Genomic DNA, 22656 nt, shown 5'->3' on the forward strand with positions numbered 1-22656 from the left:
GCGAATACGAGCGCTTTCCTTCGATCCGTTGCAACGAAAAAAAAGGAAGAACGTTACCTGCCTGTACTTATACCGTGCATGCGCGTCCGCGAAGGCCTTTTAATCGCCAACCGGCGATAAACGACATTTCGATAAGCAACAGCCCGATTTCGTTCTTTGTCTATCGTTTCGAACGCGTTCTCCGCGATTTTCACGTGGCCTTTTCCGAAATTCCTCGACGCGTGGGTCGGCGAGAGGGAAGAAAGAAAGAAAAAAACGTCCTCGAGGATGACGAGACGAGAAAAAATGAGCCGCCGAAAATATAGACGATGACTAAGTGAGACCTTCGAGAGGAGATCGTTCCGTGCCGTTTTAGAAAATTTAAATAGCGTCACTTTTCCTAATTTTTAGAAAATTTAAATAGCGTCACTTTTCCTAATTTTTAGAAAATTTAAATAGCGTCACTTTTCCTAATTTTTAGAAAATTTAAATAGCGTCACTTTTCCTAATTTTTAGAAAATTTAAATAGCGTCACTTTTCCTAATTTTTAGAAAATTTAAATAGCGTCACTTTTCCTAATTTTTAGAAAATTTAAATAGCGTCACTTTTCCTAATTTTTAGAAAATTTAAATAGCGTCACTTTTCCTAATTTTTGGAGAATTTAAATAGCGTAACTTTTCCTGATTTTTAGAAAATTTAAATAGCGTCACTTTTCCTAATTTTTAGAAAATTTAAATAGCGTCACTTTTCCTAATTTTTAGAAAATTTAAATAGCGTCAATTTCCCTAATTTCCAAAAAATTTAAATAGCATCAATTGCAACTTACAAAATAAATTCAAATTCTCCAGAGAAACCTAAGAATCTTCGAACACCAAAAATTCTCCCAAGCACCATATGCCTCAAACCCAGCAAATATAGAAAACAACCTCCGTCTAATCCCCCAAATCCACCCAAAATATCCTCCAAGTAGGCCTCAAAATAATAACCCGAAAAAAGAGTTCCCAAAATTCTCAAGAAAAAAAAGTTCAATAATAAATCAGTAAAAAAAAAGTTGTCAAAAAAAAAAACTCTTGAAAATTGCCCATATGTAACGGCGTCACAGGTGAGAAACGAGTCGTGCCTAACCGACGAGCAACAGAGAGAGAGAAGGACAGTGAGTGATACAGATGAGGAGGGGGGAGCGAGAAAAGGCGACGAACGGGCCGAAGTCACCGCGGCAAAAGGTGGGGATCTATTCATAGGAATGACTCATGTCGGAGATGACGCCGCGAATAGTCGGCCAGAATTTGCGCACTACACTATGCCACCGGGCTGCCGTCCCTGATTCCGTTTGCCAAACGGCTCTAGCAAGCGCACTCGCAGCGCGTTATAACAGAGCGACACAGAGCTCGGTACACGCGCCGTCACTTTTGGCAACAAAGTTGCCCCCACCACCGCCGAAAAATTCTCCCACCTTTGGTTGCGCCGCAGGTTGCACTACGGAGTTGCAAAATTCTGCCGCAACAGCTGGACAGGGCTGGCTTTCACACGGTGAACCGTTCGGTTTTACTAAATTTTTCTTTTCTTTCGTTTATTTGTTGGTCCCCGTTTGGAAATATTGCGAATGGTATCGTGAAACAGATTTTATTGTTAACCCTTTGGTCACTATTCAAGCCTATGGGCGTTTTGAACATTTGTTTTGGTGCATTTCTATTTTAATTTTGTTGAGGGGTTGTATTAAATAAATAACTCGTGTGGAGTAAGGTAAATAATTATATTTTAGAAGATACGTAGACAAGACACATGTTTTTTTTTTCTTTTTCTCCAAGAATCTTTACAATTTGTCCGGCAAGGACATTCGGTAAATTGTAGTATCGGGTTTGGTTAATCAACACGTAGAAATTATCCCTGTGGATAACATCTGTTGAGGCTTTGATGCCGTTAGGATAGAAGATCCTTTGGGTGTTTCCTATGCAGTCTGCGAGGCGGACTGGTTTTATACAGTTTTTTTGCTAGGTCGTTGGGATGACTTATAGCTGTCGCAGCGACTAGTGATTTCATCAGAAACTGTTTTAACTTGGAGGTAGGGCGCACAATTAGAACTGCTTACGGAGCGTGGTGACAGTGTGCAGTTTTATACCTGGGGTGTTCGCATGCATCCCCGAACCATATTTATCGGACGTGTCATAAACCTACCAATATTCTACGATGTCGATTTTTCCATGCAGTACTCATAAACCATTTTGCTTCAACACATTTAACGCTTAATTTCAGGCTTTACGCATGTTCCACCTTAATTTAATGAAGGGGATTTAAAAAAATATATTCTTTTTCTTTTTTGCTTTATTTGTTGGCCCTCGTTTGGAAATATTGCGAATGGTATCGTGAAACAGATTTTATTGTTAACCCTTTGGTCACTATTCAAGCCTATGGGCGTTTTGAACATTTGTTTTGGTGCATTTCTATTTTAATTTTGTTGAGGGGTTGTATTAAATAAATAACTCGTGTGGAGTAAGGTAAATAATTATATTTTAGAAGATACGTAGACAAGACACATGTTTTTTTTTTCTTTTTCTCCAAGAATCTTTACAATTTGTCCAGCAAGGACATTCGGTAAATTGTAGTATCGGGTTTGGTTAATTAACACGTAGAAATTATCCCTGTGGATAACATCTGTTGAGGCTTTGATGCCGTTAGGATAGAAGATCCTTTGGGTGTTTCCTATGCAGTCTGCGAGGCGGACTGGTTTTATACAGTTTTTTTGCTAGGTCGTTGGGATGACTTATAGCTGTCGCAGCGACTAGTGATTTCATCAGAAACTGTTTTAACTTGGAGGTAGGGCGCACAATTAGAACTGCTTACGGAGCGTGGTGACAGTGTGCAGTTTTATACCTGGGGTGTTCGCATGCATCCCCGAACCATATTTATCGGACGTGTCATAAACCTACCAATATTCTACGATGTCGATTTTTCCATGCAGTACTCATAAACCATTTTGCTTCGACACATTTAACGCTTAATTTCAGGCTTTACGCATGTTCCACCTTAATTAATGAAGGGGATTTAAAAAAAAATATTCTTTTTCTTTTTTGCTTTATTTGTTGGCCCTCGTTTGGAAATATTGCGAATGGTATCGTGAAATGGATTTTGTCGTTAACCCGTTCGTTACTATTCAAGCCTGTGGGCGTTTTGAAAATACGAAACCTTTTGGTGCACTTCTTAATTTTATATTTTGCGTACTTCAACTTTAATTCAACATTTAATTTTATCCTTTAAACACTTTCATCTCAATTTAACAGAGCGAATTTTAAAACGACACCCAAAATAAGAAATTTTGCAGTTGTAGTTAAAAATTTAGCATCGGTTATCCACGTTGCGAGTTAAAATTTGCCTCAGCGAAAGGGTTAAATATAGAAGAAAAATACAGTTACACTTTGCATAGTGTGAGTATGCGCCAGCACGCGTGTAACGCAGGGTTAATACGGAGTATGCTAATGAAGCAGTTTTTCTTCGAGATTATAGAAAACGAGGGAGATGATTTTTGCGTTCACGTATAAAATTTTCGAGTTCTCTTTATCGTTTATTGCGTTTCAATGAAATTGTAACACTGCGTCCTTTGAAAGTGGTCGGATGAATAGCAAAGTGGTTTTTATTAACCTTTTTATCGACGGTTTCAAGTGTTATAGTACGATTAAATTGTCACCATATGTTCCCATTATTCCATTGAATTTTAAATTGCGCCGTAGTAGGTTTAACCTTTTAACTCGTCGTTCTATTGATCAGTATTTAAAATACGTTTCATTTATCGGCAAATAGTCAACTTTTATTGCACAGAGCAAAATGAAATAACCGAGCAAGAAAATTTCCAATTTTCAATTAGGCACTCTTTGGAGTGATTCAATTTCTGACTAAAGAACGAACCCAGTTAACAAATTAAGCTTCTTACAAATATAAAAATAATCGAAGTGACCGTGAACTCATGCACTATATTTGAGGAAAATCTAATTTTCATATAATTTAATTAAAAATTAAAAAAAACTGAAGTAGTGACAGTGAACTCATGCACTATATTCGAGAGAAATCTAATTTTCATATAATTTAATTAAAAATTTTAAAAAACTGAAGTAGTGACCATGAACTCATGCACAATATTCGAGAGAAATGTAATTTTCATATAATTTAATTAAAAATTTAAAAAACTGAAGTAGTGACCATGAACTCATGCACTATATTCGAGAGAAATCTAATTTTCATATAATTTAATTAAAAATTTTAAAAAACTGAAGTAGTGACAAGTAGTGACCATGAACTCATGCACTATATTCGAGAGAAATCTAATTTTCATATAATTTAAATAAAAATTAAAAAAAACTGAAGTAGTGACAGTGAACTCATGCACTATATTCGAGAGAAATCTAATTTTCATATAATTTAATTAAAAATTAAAAAAAACTGAAGTAGTGACCATGAACTCATGCACTATATTCGAGAGAAATGTAATTTTGATATAATTTAATTAAAAAAAAAAACCTGAAATAGTGACCTAATTACGTGTTGCACAAGTAATCAGTACTTCGACTTGACACTCAGTCCTACAAAGGGTTAAGAACGAACCCAGTTAAAAAATCAAACCTCCTTCATATTTCGAAAATGATTAGATATCAACTGCATTTGATACTCGTTGAATCTCAATTTTACAATTTTCGTGTTTCGAAAGTGAACAAAAATTGCATTCAATTTTAAGAACGACCTCAGTTAACAAATTAAACCTCCTTCATATTTAAAAAACGATCGTCAAACTATACTTGTTCGATCCAAATTTTCCCAAATTTATCTTCCCTCGTGCAAAATTCATTCTTCCCAAAAATTGAACAAACCAACAGCTCAATTGCCCCCCAACTCAATCATATTTCATCTCGTGTCGTCAAGCAACCTCTTCTGCGAACACGTCTAAAAGATCGGCGCAGCAGCACGCGAGAGTCTAATCGTGGAAAATTCGCCGCGACTCTCGAAGCTTCATTCATGACGCGTGCGTCACTGACGCATGTTCTAAGCGGCTGGCTGCAATTTACTAGAACCGTGAATGTTTACCACGTTCAACGACGCCACACTTACTATCTGCGTCGTATTCTTCTAACTCCGGACTAGCCAGACTACATACCTACTCGAGAGAGAAGGAGAGAACCTAGTGGAGACACGGCGTTCTTATCAGGATCTGCTAGAGTTGCGTTACAAACAACGTAGACGGAGAGGCGGAAAACACTTGAGATGGAAAAATACGAGCGTTATCAACGTTAGACGATTGACTAATTCGTGACGACAACCAACGCCTCTCTGCTCTTGATTAACCGACACACGTTATGCATGAGAGATGCGCGTCTTCGCTCGATTCGATTTGGTCAATCATGGATTTAACGCTCTACTGTCGAGGCGGAGGCTGTCCCTTTTTCCTTCTCTTCCATTCTATTTAGAACTCGACACTGTTGTATTAATATTTTAAGCGCCGGACCCGCTTCAAGGCGTAATGTGTGGACTGTAAATGCGTTTCTACATGTTTGTGCAGAGAAGAATATTGTATCTCTCGAACAGCAAGTGGCTTAAAAATCGTCGCTGTGCCTGTAATAAGCACTACGTAAAATTTTTCAATGGAAATTTTCTGTTCTACAGGTGTTATTTTATTTCACTTTGTAAAAGCGCATGATTCCACAACACTCGTAAATATTGCGGCGCTTTAAGTGTTACCCATTTGCGGTCCAAATCAGTCTATTCTGCACTAATTTGGTCACTCTCGGGGCAGTACGCGTAGTTTCCCTATATACACTACCGGCCAAAAGTTTCGAATCACCTCCCACTTTTGCTACTTTTTTATAGATTTCAAGTTTATCTCAATTCTACATTTATCAATTTATCTCGTATCAATTGATTCGAATGGTAAAAAATTCTCAAAGTCGCTGACCATTTTCTGGAAATTTTTTTGTAAACTGCAATGCTCGGTGATTCCAAACTTTTGGCCGGTAGTGTATTTCAATATTTCAGCGTGATATTACCTATGAAGTACTAAGTTTCGGTACAACATTAACGCATAAAAAATGGTTTGTTATCGTTTATCATTGTAGGATATCCGAAGGCAAAAATTCTTACGTCGACATAGGACCGCAAAGTCTACCGTCTAGAATTGCTGAAAAGATTCCTTGAAAAAAATAGGCAAAGAAAGCTGTGCCAAGAAAATTAACGATGGTTTACTACATCTGACAGTACTTTGCAATGAAATTTCGTAGCATAAAACACGAGCCTAAAGTATCTTTCGTAGCGAATGGTAGAAATGGTAAATTTCCCCAGTCGGTAACAAAGTGTTAAAATAAAATTAATGCCGCCAACCACTCTATTCTGTAGTGTTCCTTAGAAAGATGTGTGATAAAGGGTAAACCGGTAAGAAAAGTTGTCAGAAATGTTCTATACTCATGTCTAAACTAACCGAAGTTTCGTAGACTCCAATTTTGTACGCCCCAAAGACGGCACGTCTCGACGGTAAAGGGTCAAGTAACAAACGAACGTTAAACGTGGAAAATTGCCACGCGTAAAATAGAAAAATTTTACTTAATGAGTTAAAGATAGGTGATCATTTCACATAAAGTATCTCAGCTCGACAAGTGTACAGCTTTTTATCTGCCTTTTCGATTCATCTCGGAAACACGTACCAGTGAACGAGTGTTATTTATTCAGTAGATAGAAAGTACGAGAAACATTTTCTATCTTCTACGCTTCGTCAATTTTCTTAAGATGCACGTCCCTTTTTTCTTTTCTTCAACGTAACTCAAATTAAATCTAGCAATACGTAAATTAAGCGGAGCATTAATCAGCGAAATTATCAGAAGAAGAATACATTCCGTTCTCAGTGTCTAATTTAAATCCGATAAGCGATCATAAATTAGAAAGCAAGGGCAGATTTTCCTTCCACGTTTTATCGAATTTTTCAACAAGCATGCTTCTTTCCCGTGTAAATCGAATGGAAATGAAATCCAACGATCGCAAATTAAACGCAACTTAGACGCAACTAAACTTATAAAAAAAAAACAAAAAGAGATTTAACCCTTTACACTCGGAATTTTTGAAAAATTTTCTTTCCAACAACTCCGCATTATTTTCACTGTCCTTTCTGCCCTCTTTTTCTCTAACAATTTTATTTGTTACTGAAAAAGTGTCATATACACGTAATATTGTTTATCTCAGTGTAAAAAAAAATACTGCGAAATATAATACATATTTAAACAGGCAATTTAGAAATGTCGAGTGAGACTGTGAATAAAACCGACGTCGAGTCGCACTCGACAAAGGAGTGTAAAGGGTTAAATCCGATAAACAATCACGAACGAAGTGAGACTTTTGTCGCGATAGATGCACGTACAACGTAGGTGAAATTTCAATGTGAAAAAAGACGAAATTGGCGAGGAAAATGAAGGATGAATCGAACAGAGCAAGAAGCAGGGTTCAACGACAGAGTGGACGCGCGGAATGCTCGACGTCCCGTCAATGGATCGCGGTTCGTACACGCCGGTAGCCGCATTCCGTAAAACGAGCACGTATCGGCGTATCTCGACGGAACGAGGCGAGAAAACGCGTTTAGTGGAGTACAGAGTACTGTTACTCGAAGCCTCGGACAGGCAGAAGAGCACGAGCCACTGTCGATACGCAATCTTTCCCACCCACGTTTCCTCCGCGTTTTCCATTCAGTTTTCCCGGCTTCGCAGCTCGTTCGAGTCGCTAGAGTGTGAATTTTTTTTTTTGTTGGAAATTGACAACGCTTGGAAATAATTATTGCGCAAGAAGGAAGAGCGATAAGTGTGTAATATTGGCGAAATTCCTGGGGAGACAGGTACGCGAGTCGTAAATTTTTAGCACAGCCCGCGCAAATAAAAGCCGGAGCGCGATGATTCGACGTTTCAGGAAGGGAGAGAAAAGGCGCAGAAGCGACTTTCGCGACGGAGAAACAGCATCATCGTTATTTCCGAAAGTCAGCCGCTCCCACGTGATCTTACATAAACAACAAACAACGAATATAAACTCGAGAGAGTTTCTTTGGCGGTATCTATCCTTGCCGGTGAAAAAGTGTCGATTTCTAAGACGTCGGTGGAGACACGTCGCGAAATGTGACTAACGAAATCGATCTCATCTCCTTCGCGACAAATTTCACGCAATTAACGCGTTTTCTGTCATCGTCGAAGCACTGTCGACACAGAATCACCGCGCACACTGTTCACAGCGTATGCATTCATCATCGCCGCGATAAAAAAAATATTAAGAAATACCAAATGCGAAATTGATCGCATTTTCCCTATAAGAAACCTTCTTCGCGACAAATTCCATTTAATTAACACGTCCGTTACCATCGTCGAAGCACCGTCGACACAGAATCACCGCGCACACTGCCTCGACAGTGTATCGATTTGATCATCGCCACGATAAAACAATATTAACAAAGATCGAATGCGAAATCGATCTCATCTTCCCAATAAGAAACCTTCTTCGCGACAAATTCCATTGAATTAACACGTTCGCTGCCATCGTCGAAGCATTGTCGACACAGAGCCACCGTGCACCGGTCGGTCATCGCCAAGACAAAGAAAATAATACGATCTGTATAAGATTGACAATCACCGCGAGGATTCTACGCCTACCAGAGAATCACTCAGAATCTCCCCAAAAATTTCCCGACAGCAGCGAACGTGTCAAAGCCTCTGAAATAAAAAAACACAAAAGAAGAAGAAAAATTTCACTCACCCAAAAGAAGAGCGGGCTCCCTGTTATCCTCCAACAGCGCGACCAGCACAAGGTACAAAGGATGCTGCACAGGTAGTCGATCGACGTCGTCGGTGCAATCATCGTAGACAACCACCTCTCTGTAGTGTCTTCTGCGCAACAGCTCCTTGCCCTCTCTGGTCGTAGCCAGATCGGCCAGGCTAGCTTTGCCCAATTGCAGCCTCCTTCGATTGAACCGATCCGAACAGTTCACGTTGATTGCTCCTCTCACATGATTCACGTTGTACAAGATAAACGGACGACAGTCCAACAACACCGGACCACCGCTCGGATGATCACGTCCTAGTAGACGATCGGCCAACTCGTCAGCGGTGATGGTTTTCGTTCTCTGAAGTACCAGCTGCTTCTGCAGCGTGTTGTTCTCGGAGCAAGGGCTAGCTGGCAGGCTGACAGTCTCCAGTTTGCAACGTTTCGAAGCGGACAACTGATGCTGATGGAAATGGTGATGATGATGCAGATGATGGTAGTGTCGATGAACGTCGGAGAGAGGTAGCTCGCAGTCGGTACCGCTGCTAGAGCTGCTGCATCCACTGATGCTTGTCCCGCTTGCGTTCAAGCTGCACTCGGTACCGTCGCTTGCTAAACAGCTATCGACGCCGCTGCTAGTCGAGGAGCTAGGCGAGACGGTGGACGTCGGCGAGGACAGAAAGGTGGACGCGCTGGCTGGCGGACCTGGCTCGCTCAGGCTACGATTCAATACCAGCTTGAGATTGTCCCGGGAACGCGCGGCCGAGACCGGCTCACAGCACACCAGAGTAGACATTGATGAGGACGATTGCTGCTGCTGCTGGTGCTGCTGTTGATGATGATGATGATGATGATACTGTTGTTGTTGGAGCTGGTGAGCGGGCTTGTTGACGTCAGTCGCGGTTATATCGAGACGCGAGCCCGATGTCGCTGCGGATCAGAAGAGAGTCGTCAGACGTCACGTGCTCTTCTCCTGGGTATTTTAGAGTGGTTTGCAAGGTGCCGCGGGGTTTCGTGCTTGCGTTCAGAGGGGATTCGTGATTTAGGGTTGCATTTTTGGGGATGGAGATTTTTTTCTTTAATTCAATCGGCGATTTGGGAATTGTGAGGAGTTTTGTGGTGATAGAGCAGTATTTGGAGAATGTGAGAAAATACTGCATTGAAAATTTTGCATTGTAAATTAATGAACGGAGACTGATATGTTAGAGGGTGTTGCATTTTGGGGATGGAACTTGGGTTTGGAATTTTTTCACTCTTTTTGTAATTAGAGAATTATGAGGAATTTTAGACTGATGGATTCTTCACATTGTAAATTAATAAACGAAGACTGATATGTTAGAGGGTGTTGCATTTTGGGGATGGAGCTTGAGTTTGGAATTTTCTCGTAATTACAAAATTACGAGGAATTCTCAAAGGGAACTGGTGATTCAGGGTTGAATTTTGGGGGATGGTTCGATTTTTTTTTAATACAATTGACGATTTTTCGATGGTAGATCAGCAATGAAAGAAATGTAAGAAAAGACTGATGAGCACTTTGCACTGTAAATTAATAAATGGAGACTTTAAAAAAGTTAGAAAGGGTTGCATTTTGGGGATGGAGCTTGGGTTTGGAATTTTCTCGTAATTACAAAATTACGAGGAATTCTCAAAGGGAACTGGTGATTCAGGGTTGAATTTTAGGGGATGGTTCGATTTTTTGGTTCGAGCAGCAATGAAAGAAATGTTAAGAAAAGACGGATGAGCACTTTGCACTGTAAATTAATAAATGGAGACTTTAAAAAAGTTAGAAAGGGTTGCATTTTGGGGATGGAGCTTGGGTTTGGAATTTTTTCCTGCAATCGGGGAAGTACAACAAAGGACTGGCAGGCTCTGCACATTGCAAATTAATAAACGGAGCCTTCTCGAAGTCTAGAAAAATCGAGAAATCCAAAAACGAAAAGAGATCTCCTCGCCCCAAATGAAACAATAATCAAAAGCTTCCCCGTATCAACGCTACGTCTCATATTCGTCAAATTCCACTTGATAGATCTCGCAGCGTTATATCACAAGCAACCCGTAGTGGATCTAACGCGTGGGTCAACGATACCTCGCGACGAATGGCAGCGCGACCTCTTGACCCTGCATAGAAAAGCGATCGTTGAGAGAACCATGCACGAATCTCGATACTTAGCGGGTGCAAGGCCTAATCAGTGAGTCAGTTGCCCTGTTCCTCTATGCCTTATGAAATCTCGCGCTTCCTTATTGCTAGGCTTCCATGAACCGAGATAAAGCGGCGTGCACACACGCGCCGCGCACTGCCGTTCTATCTCCTCGTTAACTCTGTCAATTTACGAGTGAAACGTGGCGAGGAAAGTTTCGCGGGAGATACGAGAGATACGGATTAACGAACTCACGCTCCGAGAACAGATTTCTCGGGTTTTCATTGCAACACGTATCCCCCCGTTTACATACGCTTGTGTCAAAATTAAAACAGCCTCGCCACGCTGACCCGTCCGTCGGTGGTCGTCAGTTTGCCTCAAACGTTCGGAATAATTCAAACAAAACGAAAATATTTTCAACATATCGCAGCTAACTAGACGCTATTTTGAATTAAAAAGAAATTTGCAAACTGCAATAAAATAAAATTAAACCAGCGTATAAACCTCCTGTATCTCCACTCGCGATACTAAAAGAATAGAATTATTATCTCGCGACCCCTCCCCGCTAGAAGTTCTAAATTCTGCGCTCGATGGAGCAAAAATAAGCCAGAGCTACCGTCCAAATGCACAAGATTAATAATAGCCACACTTCGCAGATAGATATACACACGCACGCACACACAGAGGCGCAGAGAGAGTGTTACAATGATTCACCGAAAAGAAAGTGGAAACAATAGAACAGAGTTGGCGAAGTAAGTGACCAAGTGCAACGAAGAGACAGGAGAGAAGAAGAAGAGAAGTCAGGTTTCGAGACAATGTTTAATGATACCAGAAGCGAGTCTTGGCAGCTCCGCGGCGTGTTAAATCGTTCGAGGAGTTATCTCGCGAGGCTAAGGTAAATAACTGGATCCGATACATCGGGGAACCGCGGCGACGATCGGCTTTGCTTTTAAATAGCGATACGAAGGCAACCGATGAGTCAACCCACCGAAATACATTCCCCCGTATTTGCGGTCGCTTTACGCAGATCACGTCGACCGAAATATTCCACGGATTGCACAGGTGCTCTACGCGGCAATCATTATCTACGTCTGAACGAGGGAAACGACGTGGACTGGCTCTAGATGAATGGTAACACCAACCAGTGACGAAGAATTGCTCTTCTTTTTCTTTTCTCCATTTTTCATATATACGTCTGTTTGTATTAGCAGTCGTGTGTACAATTGATATTATATCTAAACTGGACGAAGTGGTGTTTGTTAATTATCGAAGTAACAATCGGAGGAATTATCTTCTTTTTTTTTTTTTTTGTGATTTCTAACTGCAATCTACTTAGATAAGATTGCCTTTAGATTTTATTGTAGAGTTGAAGAGAGGGAGTGTAATAAATGATATTTAACGTGTACTTAAGTTTCTTCAATAATTCCCACCGTAATTGCCTGTCTTTCTTCTGAGATTTATCTAATCTCGGCTCGTTAGAGCATCTCGCTTCTCTTGGTTACTCAATAGAGTACTTTTTTTTTTTCCTGGGGTTTCTTTCTTTCTGTTCACTCGGTGTTTCTAGGAATTCTAGGTTTTTTTGTGAGTGTGCTTTCTTTGTTTCGTTCGAGGTTTAATTAACCCCTTTAATCCTGGTGTGAGACTCCTGTGTAGATTTGATTTATTAACTTCTGGTCGTCACAGTTTTTGAGATCTTTAAATGAAATTTTTTGTATGTAAGGGATTACGGAATAACGATTTAATATTCTCGTTTAAAAAGTGGCGAAGAATAATCGACCGATATCGGCTTGAAAAATTCTTCACGCGTAATTCGAATCGACTCAAATCGGCTCAGATCGACTCAAATCGACTCAGATCGATTTAAATCGATTCAGATCGACTCAAATCGATTCGAATCGCCTCAAATTGACTTAAATCGATTCGAATCGCCTTAAATCAAATCGACTCAGATCGATTGAAATCGATTCAGATCGACTCAGATCGGCTGAAATCGATTCAGATCGACTCAAACAGGCTCAAACCAACTCAAATCGTCTCAAATCGGCTCAAATCGATTTAAATCGACTCAGATCGACTCATAGGATTAAAAGGGTAAAAAATTATTCATTGAAATTCAAAATATGGCATTTAATATCTTATTAAATTTCTCGAGGCAAAAGCTTCTGTTCTCCAAAATGGACTCCATCTCTATTTAGATCCCTCCATCTCTACCTTCAATTCCTCTTCCCAATCATTCCAAAATAAAAGAAAAATCCTCTTCGTTTCGTCGACATTTTACACGACGAAAAACACGACGGAGTTCCGTCGCGTTATCCACCGGTGTACACGTAGCGGAGATTACGAAGCGGGTTCGTAACGGTGTCGCGAGAGCGGGAACGATTCTAATGCGGGCCGACTCGCATCGGCGAGAACGTGCTTTCACTCTCGAACGAACCACGCCGCGGCGTCGATTATTATGCAACCCGAGTCGCGGCCATTATTTCAGGTTCGCTTATGAACGACATCCTCCAAGGTTAATCTAGTCAATCGTTCGCCTCGATGCCAGTTACTCGCGCCTGATAAAGGATTAAGTGTCGCTCTAAAGCGGGGGACTAGCGCGTTGTTACGGTTGTTGCGCTCACGGTGGGCACGTGTCGCGATAAAGCCATACTCTTCACACACCGGTGTACGTTTATAGAATAATAGAAAACACTGAATGAAACGGGAAAGGACATATACTTCTTCTTTCCTGAGAAATTTCAGACGAGACGAGAGTGATCATGTAAATCTCTACCTGACAGAAATCGAGGATAAACATCGAAATCATTCCTAGCTTCCAAACGAAACCACACACACAGAGGCTCTACTAAATCCTATCGCGAGGCATCCTGGACAAATTTGCCAGATCTATCGCGGCATTGTCGAGCGAATGACAGACCAAGCTGTTCTAATTTGGAAGTTGGACGACGACCAATGATCCTGCAAACGTTACGAAAGAGACGGTGCACCAGGGGCCTAGCCTAACTTAGACGTTACGTGATGTTTCAACGATCCTTCGTCGCCCTTTCTGCTGCTTTTATCCACCTTAAAATCGCGAAGAGACCCGCGTGTTAAAACATCGTCGGAGCCGTGCATCGATAATTTTAGGATCGGGATCATTCGACGTGCGAAGTTCGCGTCTGTTTATCGAGCTGTCTTTGGCGCGAAAACCAAGATGCAACAGACGTACTGTGTGCTGGAGGCTGTGGTTGTCGAGTTAACTGCACGACGCTGAGAGATTAACTGCAACGTGGATCTTTATTTTCCGATTTTATGGGGGCAATTGCAGCCTGTTATCGGTGTTTCGCAACGCTAGCGCCAAGGAGACTGTTGATCTTGCTTTATACACCGATCAGACGAGATTGTGAGATCTGTACGAGGGATGTGTACCGTGTTGGAGCTTGTTTGAGCTTCGCGCAGAGCAAATGGAAGATAGATAAAGGGTAGACACTGATTTATGAAGATGAGGAGGGCTCGATCACCTTCTACATACGTTCACCGGTTTCAGGATTATATGAGTCACCGCATACCGTGGACAAACATCTGTATGTTTATCCACTGGTTTGTGCAATCATTATCGAGAGATTATTTATACCGGAGAGAAATCGTTCTGAATTTAAACCTATAACTAGATCTCGTTCTTTGGTAGCCTGAAAATGTGATCGAATCGTCGTCAAACACTGTCAAACTTACCTTCCAACCTCTTCATACAATGATCCTTGAAAAAGAAACCATCAACAAAAAGCAGATTCTTCGATCTACATCATCGAGAGACAATTTCATAGTTAGATCTCACTTTCGTACATTACAAACATCGTCAAACATAGTCAAACTTATCCTTCCAACCTCTCCATTTAAAGGTCCTTACATTCACATCCCAAAAATCATCAACAAAAAGCACACTCTTCGGTCTGCATCATCGAGAGATAATTTCATAATTAGATCTCACTTTCGTACATTACAAACATCGTCAAACATAGTCAAACTTATCCTTCCAACCTCTCCATCCAAAGGTCCTTACACCCTCGCCAAAGAACCTCTGCTAGTACCATCTAATCAACAAAATTCAACGCACATCGGTGACATTTTTTTCTTCCACCGAAAAGAATTCGCCTGGAAATCAACAAGTTTTTCCGCGTGAACTCGCCAGTTGGACGTTACGCACAGTCAGGTTTCGTGTCAATGCCGTGGCAACGGACTCTAACGACGCCGTGCGTCGCGTCGACGCCGCAGGATCGAATCGTAGTGAGTCAGCCGACTAATATTAGAAGGTGAGGAGGCTGCTCTGGCCCGGTCCCTCTTTCACTCTCTTTCTCCGTCGGTTCGGTACCGCCGTAGCCAGCAGCGCCGCCACGGAGTTTCACTCGTCCTCCCGGCCCCGACGAGTCTTCGGGTTCGTTGTTTGGAATGAGTAAACGCCGTGGAATTCGACGCTTGGAGCGGCGAGGCGAGCGCGCAACCTGGGCCCAAGCTCTCTCGGCCTGCGGACAGGTGTAGCGCCAGCACCTGCTGCCTCTGTTCCGCGGCTCCTCTCGCTTACGCGAGCCGCAGCCACTGCGGGAGACTGTGAATGCCCGTGGACGCTGGTGCGAGAGCTTTTCGAACATGGAATTCGCTCCCCGATCGAGTAGCTTTCGGAGAGAATCGGGTGGAGCTGGAATTCTTCAGATTTTCGTGGGAATTTCTTGACACTCCGTGGGATACTTATTTTGGGGGAAATGGGGAAGTGTAGAATGGTGTTTGAAAGAGTATTGGGTCCCGAGAATTTGGATTTGGAATTCTTCTGATTTTTCGACACTCCATGGGATATTTATTTTCTGGGAAATGGGGAACTATAGAATGGTGTCTGGAAGAGGATTATAACGATAGTATTAGGTCCATGATTGAGTAGATTTGGAAGAGAATCGAACAGAATTTGGAATTCTTCTGATTTTTCGACACTCGACGGGATATTTATTTTCTGAGAAATTGGGAACCACAGAATGGTGTTTGGAAGAGTATTGAATCCTGAATAGTATTAGGTCCATGATTGAGTAGATTTGGAAGAGAATGGAACAGAATTTGGAATTCTTCTGATTTTTCGACACTCGATGGGATATTTATTTTCTGAGAAATTGGGAACCACAGAATGGTGTTTGGAAGAGTATTGAATCCTGGATTGAGTAGCTTTGGAAGAGAATCGAGTAGAATTTGGAATTTTTCTGATTTCTCGACACTCGATGGTGTATCTATTTTCAGGGAAATTGGGAACCATAGAATGGTGTTTGGAAGAGTATTGAATCCTGGATTGAGTAGCTTTGGAAGAGAATCGAGTAGAATTTGGAATTCTTCTGATTTCTCGACACTCGATGGTGTATCTATTTTCAGGGAAATTGGGAACTATATAATGGTGTCTGAAAGGAGATTCTAATGACAGTATTAGGTCCCTGTCAGGGAAATTGGGAACTATATAATGGTGTCTGAAAGGAGATTCTAATGACAGTATTAGGTCCCCGGTTGAGTAGCTTTAGGAGTAACGTTGGAATTCTCCAGAATTCCGCGAGAATTTATCGACACTCTCTGAATATTCATTTTCGTGGCAATAAGAAATAAAAAATGGAAGATTTTGACTATAGAATCGATATTTTGATTGAGCAGGTTTACAAGAAAATCGTTTATTCCATCTCGGTGGAATAAACGAACGATAGTCGAGGAATTTCCAATATTTAGTCATCGCTCTAACAAGTCTCGGAAGAATGTCAACAAGCTTAAGATTCTCCAGGAGTTACTCCAGGCTTCTTGAAAGGCTTCCTAGTATTTCATTAGTATCCATTATTCCAAAGAATAATTCCAAGTGCAACTATTCCCACAGTTCGACAGCAGGTAAGGTTGACGATCGTCAAGAAAGTTTGTCTTCGTTACGTCTAATGACGCGGTGCTATCGATTGTTCGCCTATGAAAAGGATTCCCCTCGTTCCACCAATCATCACCTTTTAAACCTCCCGAAAAACTACATCGATTAATCCGACACATTCTCGACCATTCGTGAAAAAAAAAGGTGTCGATAATCGTGCCACAAAGCATTCTCTCCAGCAAAGCACAGGTGAAATCGACTCTCCTCGACCTTTTCACACTTTCATCGTCGATTCACCGGGGAAAACAGCCTCCGAATTCCTCCTCCACTCACTCACCGGCAAAGAAAACCGACGGAAAAAAACCACGCAACTAACGTTGCTTCGCAATAGCAAACACGTCAGCGTGTCCTCCTAAGCCTCGCGGAAGAAGCATACTACTCGCTGAGCGTCGGAGGTAACCTAACGCTGCTTCAGAATGATCTCACACAGCCGGTTCACCAATGATCTCACTTGTATCCACGCTCCTGATTACTCGGTTAATTGCACCGATCTAGTATCCAGATAACCATCAAACAACCCTTTTATATACATATATATGTACATAGCTTCGACAAATATTCTTCACGATTGGAACATTCTCAATCAACGAACGACCCGAAGAAACACCAAAACTACAACACTCTTGTCATCGTCTCTCGTATCATCGACCTCTCGCGATGTACATATCGCACATTCATCGGCAGTTACAAGAAACATAAACACAGGAGAGCAGTCAGTAGCACAGTCGGTTCGAAACGAAGGGAAAAAATAGGGGCGAACGTGGCCGTTCCGCGCTCGAGTTCGTCAGAGGCACCTACCTTTCCCGATCGGTCGAACCGGTTCGCCTTTACGACGAAACCAACAGCCGCCTCACGGAGCCGTGCCGGTGACACACCGTCGTCGTCGTCGTTGATTCCAGGCCTGTTCACTCCTTTGCTAGATAACAGCCTAGGATAATCCACGTGCGACCACATGGAACCATCGTCACTGTGTCCTCACCGACGAACCCCACGTTTTCAATTTCGTCCCCGGGTCTCCTCTCTCGAGGAGGAGGAGGAAGAAGGACCGAGAGGGTGAGAGAATGGGGATAGAAGTGGGAATAATTTACAGAAGAAGGAGAAACGATAGAACGAATTGAAAAGGGGAGGAGAAAACGACAGAGAGGAAGGAATAGAAGATAGAGAAGAAGGGAGGAGTGGATGAAAAAGAGAAGAAGGGTTATTCCTGAAGAAACGAGGAAGCTTCGTTTGGCGTTGTTCAGGAGAGCGTTGGCACGCGGGTACGACGTCCCCCGTGCCTGCCTCGTTTCGTCAACATTTCCGGTTGCGCTCTGCTACCACGATAGGGGCCGGAAGTAAACACGATGCTGCCCGTGTGATCGACCGAGCGTGCTCGATAGATCCGTTCACGGCGGCCGACGAGCTGAGACTGAGCGGCTCGTCCCCACGGAACGCCCGATCGCGATCTACGAGTACTAGCGACGCGAGGCCACGGCCCGGACTCTGCGTTGCGTGCGATGTGTACCTCTATATACGTACACGTGTACAACGCGTCATTATACGAAGTTTGGTTCGACGGTGTGAGTGAGTGAGCGTACGAACCATCGGGAGGACATGTCGAGGTACTCGCTCGCGCGCACGCCGTGACGACCGAGCAGGTACGTACGCTGAGGAAGCGGGCAATTGTTCTTTCGAGGATCGAGCGATTGTTGCGTCGATCGGAATTTTTGCAAAATTTCTTTTTTACGATTTTCTCCATTTTCTCGGAGGAATTTTATTGACTTTAGCGAGGTTCAGAATTTTGGGTCGAGTTTTGTATGTTTTGGGAGCCATTCTAAATATACAGGGTGTCCAGTATATTACTGGAACATTTGTGATTCACATTCGAGAATTTTCAGCGGAAGAAGTTTCATATATCGGGGCTACTTTTTATCATTTTCTGAACACGATGCTTTTTCGTCAGTCATTTTAAATATACAGGGTGTCCTCTATGGTAGGACAACGATCACAATTAGAATTCTCAAATTCTTCAACGGAGAAAGTTTAATACCGTAAGGCTACTTTTGATCACTTTCCGAACGCAACGTTTTCTTGGCAGCCATTTTAAATATACAGGGTGTTCTCTATGGTAGGACAACGATCACAATTAGAATTCTCAAATTCTTCAACGGAGAAAGTTTAATACCTTAAGGCTACTTTTGATCACTTTTCGAACGCAACGTTCTCTTGGTAGCCATTTTAAGTATATAGGGTGTTCTCTATGTTAGGACAATAGTCACAACGAGTATTCTCAAATTCTTCAACGGAGAAAGTTTAATACCTTAAGGCTACTTTTGATCACTTTCCGAACGCAACGTTTTCTTGGCAGCCCTTTTAAATATACAGGGAGTTCTCTATGGTAGGACAACGATCACAATTAGAATTCTCAAATTCTTCAACGGAGAAAGTTTAATACCTTAAGGCTACTTTTGATCACTTTCCGAACGCAACGTTTTCTTGGCAGCTATTTTGAATACACAGGGTGTCCGATATATTAAGAAACAGTCGCAATTAACACGGTAGAATTTTCAACGGAGAAAGTTTAATGCCTTAAGGCTACTTTTAATCACTTTTCGAACGCAACGTTTTTCGTCAACTCTTTTAAATATACAGGGTGTCCGCTATATCAAGAAACAGTCGCGATTAGCAACACTAGACTTTATCAACGGAAAAGGTTTAACATCACAAAGCTAGTTTTTATCAGTTTTTTCGAACAGGTTATATCTACCCAGTGTCCAAGCAGTTTCCAAAGCAAAGAACCAGTTTCTACGCGGTGACCGGGGGAACAATGACTCGGTATTTCGGTAGCACGCGCCTGTTAAGCTTCCTGTGACGAAAACACGCGACGGGGTCAACGACCTGACTATCATTAATCATCTTTCTAACGTTCGAAGCTCGTGGATCGAAAAGCTCGTCCAATTCTATCCTCTACTCGCATCTCTGCTCCAACATCTTAATAATCAATCTTCACTTTCGCCGTACGAGCGAAAGGAGACGAGAAATTGGCAAACTGTTCGGCAAAGTCTCGACTGTAAGCCACGCGAATACGAATTATAATAGCTTTCGTCTGAAACGTGGGCTGGTGTATTTTCTTTTTTCTTCTTTTCTTCTCGCATACGTGGGGCAAAAATTAGTAGCTACTTAGCGTGTCTGCCTCAGCTAAGTATTAATAGACTCGTATGTACTCCGTTTCGGATAAACAAATACTCGAACCGTATAGACACCGACGGTTGGCTAATTCTGTTCCGTCAACTATCCTACGTTTCGAGTACTTATGTCTTCCTGTAAATTTCTTCTTTATACACCATAGTTTCACCATTTAATTCATACAGCGATAGCCAACTTTTCATCCTCCCGATGAGAAATCATTTTTTCAAATTGTGCAACACTTAAAGGAGAATTCTTAATCTTCCATGTTTCCAGATTTTGTCGTGTTATCTGGGTTCGCTTATCGAACGGAAATTGAATCTGTCTAGTTTACCATTCAAAACGAGTAATTTTGAAACCAAATTGTTCCATTTAAAAAAAAAAATAATCTCTGGATAAATAAACGATTGTGTTCTAAGTACTGTACATCCTTACTTTCAGTTTAAGTTACAGAAATTATCAAGCTCCTTCCTTTCAAATGTACGATAACTTTTGTTGGAATAAAGAAATAACCGTACCTAATTTCCAAGTTCTTCATTTAACACACCTAAATTCACTTCCATTCTATTGCTAAAGAAAGTGCGACACAGTGTCTAAAGCAAAATCGCAAAAATCTCAAATCTCGAAAAGCTCGAAAATTGCGCCGAGCAAGGGAAAGAAAAAAGAAGAATTGTTGAAAAGCGATAACGAGTTGGAGCATATCTTACTGCTAAACAACTGTCGATCAGAGTCGATCAACTCGAAAGTAGAAGTGATTCACCTCGGGCCGAGAGCCGACGATAAGGGAAACCTTCGATCCGTCGATTATGTCAGATCACTAAACGATAAGCTTTTATCGACAGTACCTGGAATTCAGCGTTTTTTTCAGACGAACTCGAGTGAGCTTGATGCTTGTATACGGCACTGTAAATCGAGCCTCTACTCTCTGTTACTGCATACACAACTGCGTATGTACGTACACGGTAAGTACGTATGCAGTCACGTACACGTGGAGACACGTACACGTGACTGAGAGCCAGCCAATGAGTCACCTCTCGCCACTCACGCGCGCGTACTCGCCGCTTGCTCTCCGCTCTGGCTCAGCCAGAGGGCTTCCTTTTCTCTCTTTTTCTTTTCTTTTCGGAAGGATCAATGACGAATTTTCCATTGATAACGCGGCGATATCGCGAAAATAAACGCGCCAGGTGGTCGACCATTTAATCGTACGCGTTCCGCAGGACGTTCACCCCTGAAATTCGCTAGAATCAACTTTGTGGCGATTTCCCGGGGAATTTTCGTTTAACGAATTTGCACCACGGATCGTTCTGTGTTTCAGAGATACTATGGACGTGATTCTGAGAGAAGAGAGGTTTGGGAATATTGAGATAATTGTGGGGAAAATTGTGAGCTTGAAATGATGATTGTGAAGAGAAATTATTGTGGAGGGTGGGCTAGTTAGTTATCTTCTTTAGATACGGTGGTGGGTGAAGATTTAAACGGCCTGAAACGACTTCCAAATTTTTCTCATGGAAAAAATGACAAGACGAGAGCAAGTTTCTTATTATTGTGCACGTTTAAACGCACAATTCTGAGATAGGAAAGAGATTTCAAAATATTGAGAATAATTCTGGGGGAAATTGTAAGACTTGTGAATCGAAATTATTGTAGAGGGAACACTACACCTATCCCCCGATTTACACGGTACTTCATTTACACTGTAGCGACCAGCTACATTTGGAAAACATTTGGTGAGCAGACTACCAGCACGGTTTATGACGTGCGCGCTTGAAAAGCTATTTTTCAAGAAACCGTTTTCAGCTTATTTAATTTCTAGAAATTCGACAATGCATGTCCGCGTAGAAACTTTCTCCGACGGCCTCAATAGCAAATTGCCGCATCATAAACCAAGGGTTTCCGAAAGGTCCGCCGTACGAGGCCCGGACCGGCAGGTCACGAGTACTTGCCCTGGAGGAAACTCAGCTGTGTCGCCAAATGACGTCAGGGGAAAAACCTTCCCCGCCAAGTCGCACTGCGGTCCCCGAAAAAGCGCGCCAAGGGCGCAAGGGACACGCAGCGACTCGGAAAGAAATTACCTGATTGGTTAACACCGATGCGACGGGTTAACCAATCAGGTACGATTTACAGATAGCCAAAAGTTAATAAGAAAAAGCGAGGTGTCAGGAGGCCAGTCAGGTACGGACCTCCAACGCCGACAGTCCATTTCAATAAAGATCGTGCTAATACCGTGAGGGTACTTAGCGCAACCCTACTCACGTCTCGTTATTTAGTAATAATAACTACATTCCTTCAACACGATTTCACTTTCAATCAAAAACCAAACGCAATTGTTAATTACGGATTTGATTACCAAGGCTCGCCGATCTGAAATTGTTTCTAATTCATCTAACATCGAACTTGAATCGCATCGAGTACTATCGAGTGATGAAAGTGACATCATACCAACCAGGAATAAAAGTTTAATAGTTGTTGGATTATAAAGAGAAATGAGTATGTGTCTGTGTAATAGTAATGGCAAAAATAATCAACATACTGAGACAGATTAATATAAATATATATATAGAAATAACATAGTAACCATCTGTTTAGTATGGGTGACGCTGATACGTTTTTTTTTTCTCAGCATCTTGTCTATGTTTGTTTTGTTTGATTGATTGCATAGCGACGTGCCTTCCTCGCGTATCAAAAATAAAGAAGATTCAT

General features: G+C 41.8%; 1 protein-coding gene across 1 annotated transcript in view; it reads right to left on the minus strand.

Moving 5' to 3' along the window:
• The window catches only part of LOC108572995 (dual specificity protein phosphatase 10), a 100911-nt gene that overhangs the window by 57026 nt on the left and 21229 nt on the right, over nucleotides 1-22656 (minus strand). The window contains exon 3 of the mRNA XM_017935342.1: nucleotides 8737-9672. Within this exon, the coding sequence (XP_017790831.1) occupies nucleotides 8737-9672 (936 nt within the window). The remainder of the gene's footprint in view (nucleotides 1-8736; nucleotides 9673-22656) is intronic.

The sequence above is a fragment of the Habropoda laboriosa genome, unplaced genomic scaffold (assembly GCF_001263275.1).
Source record: "Habropoda laboriosa isolate 0110345459 unplaced genomic scaffold, ASM126327v1 scaffold102, whole genome shotgun sequence".
NCBI lineage: Eukaryota > Metazoa > Arthropoda > Insecta > Hymenoptera > Apidae > Habropoda > Habropoda laboriosa.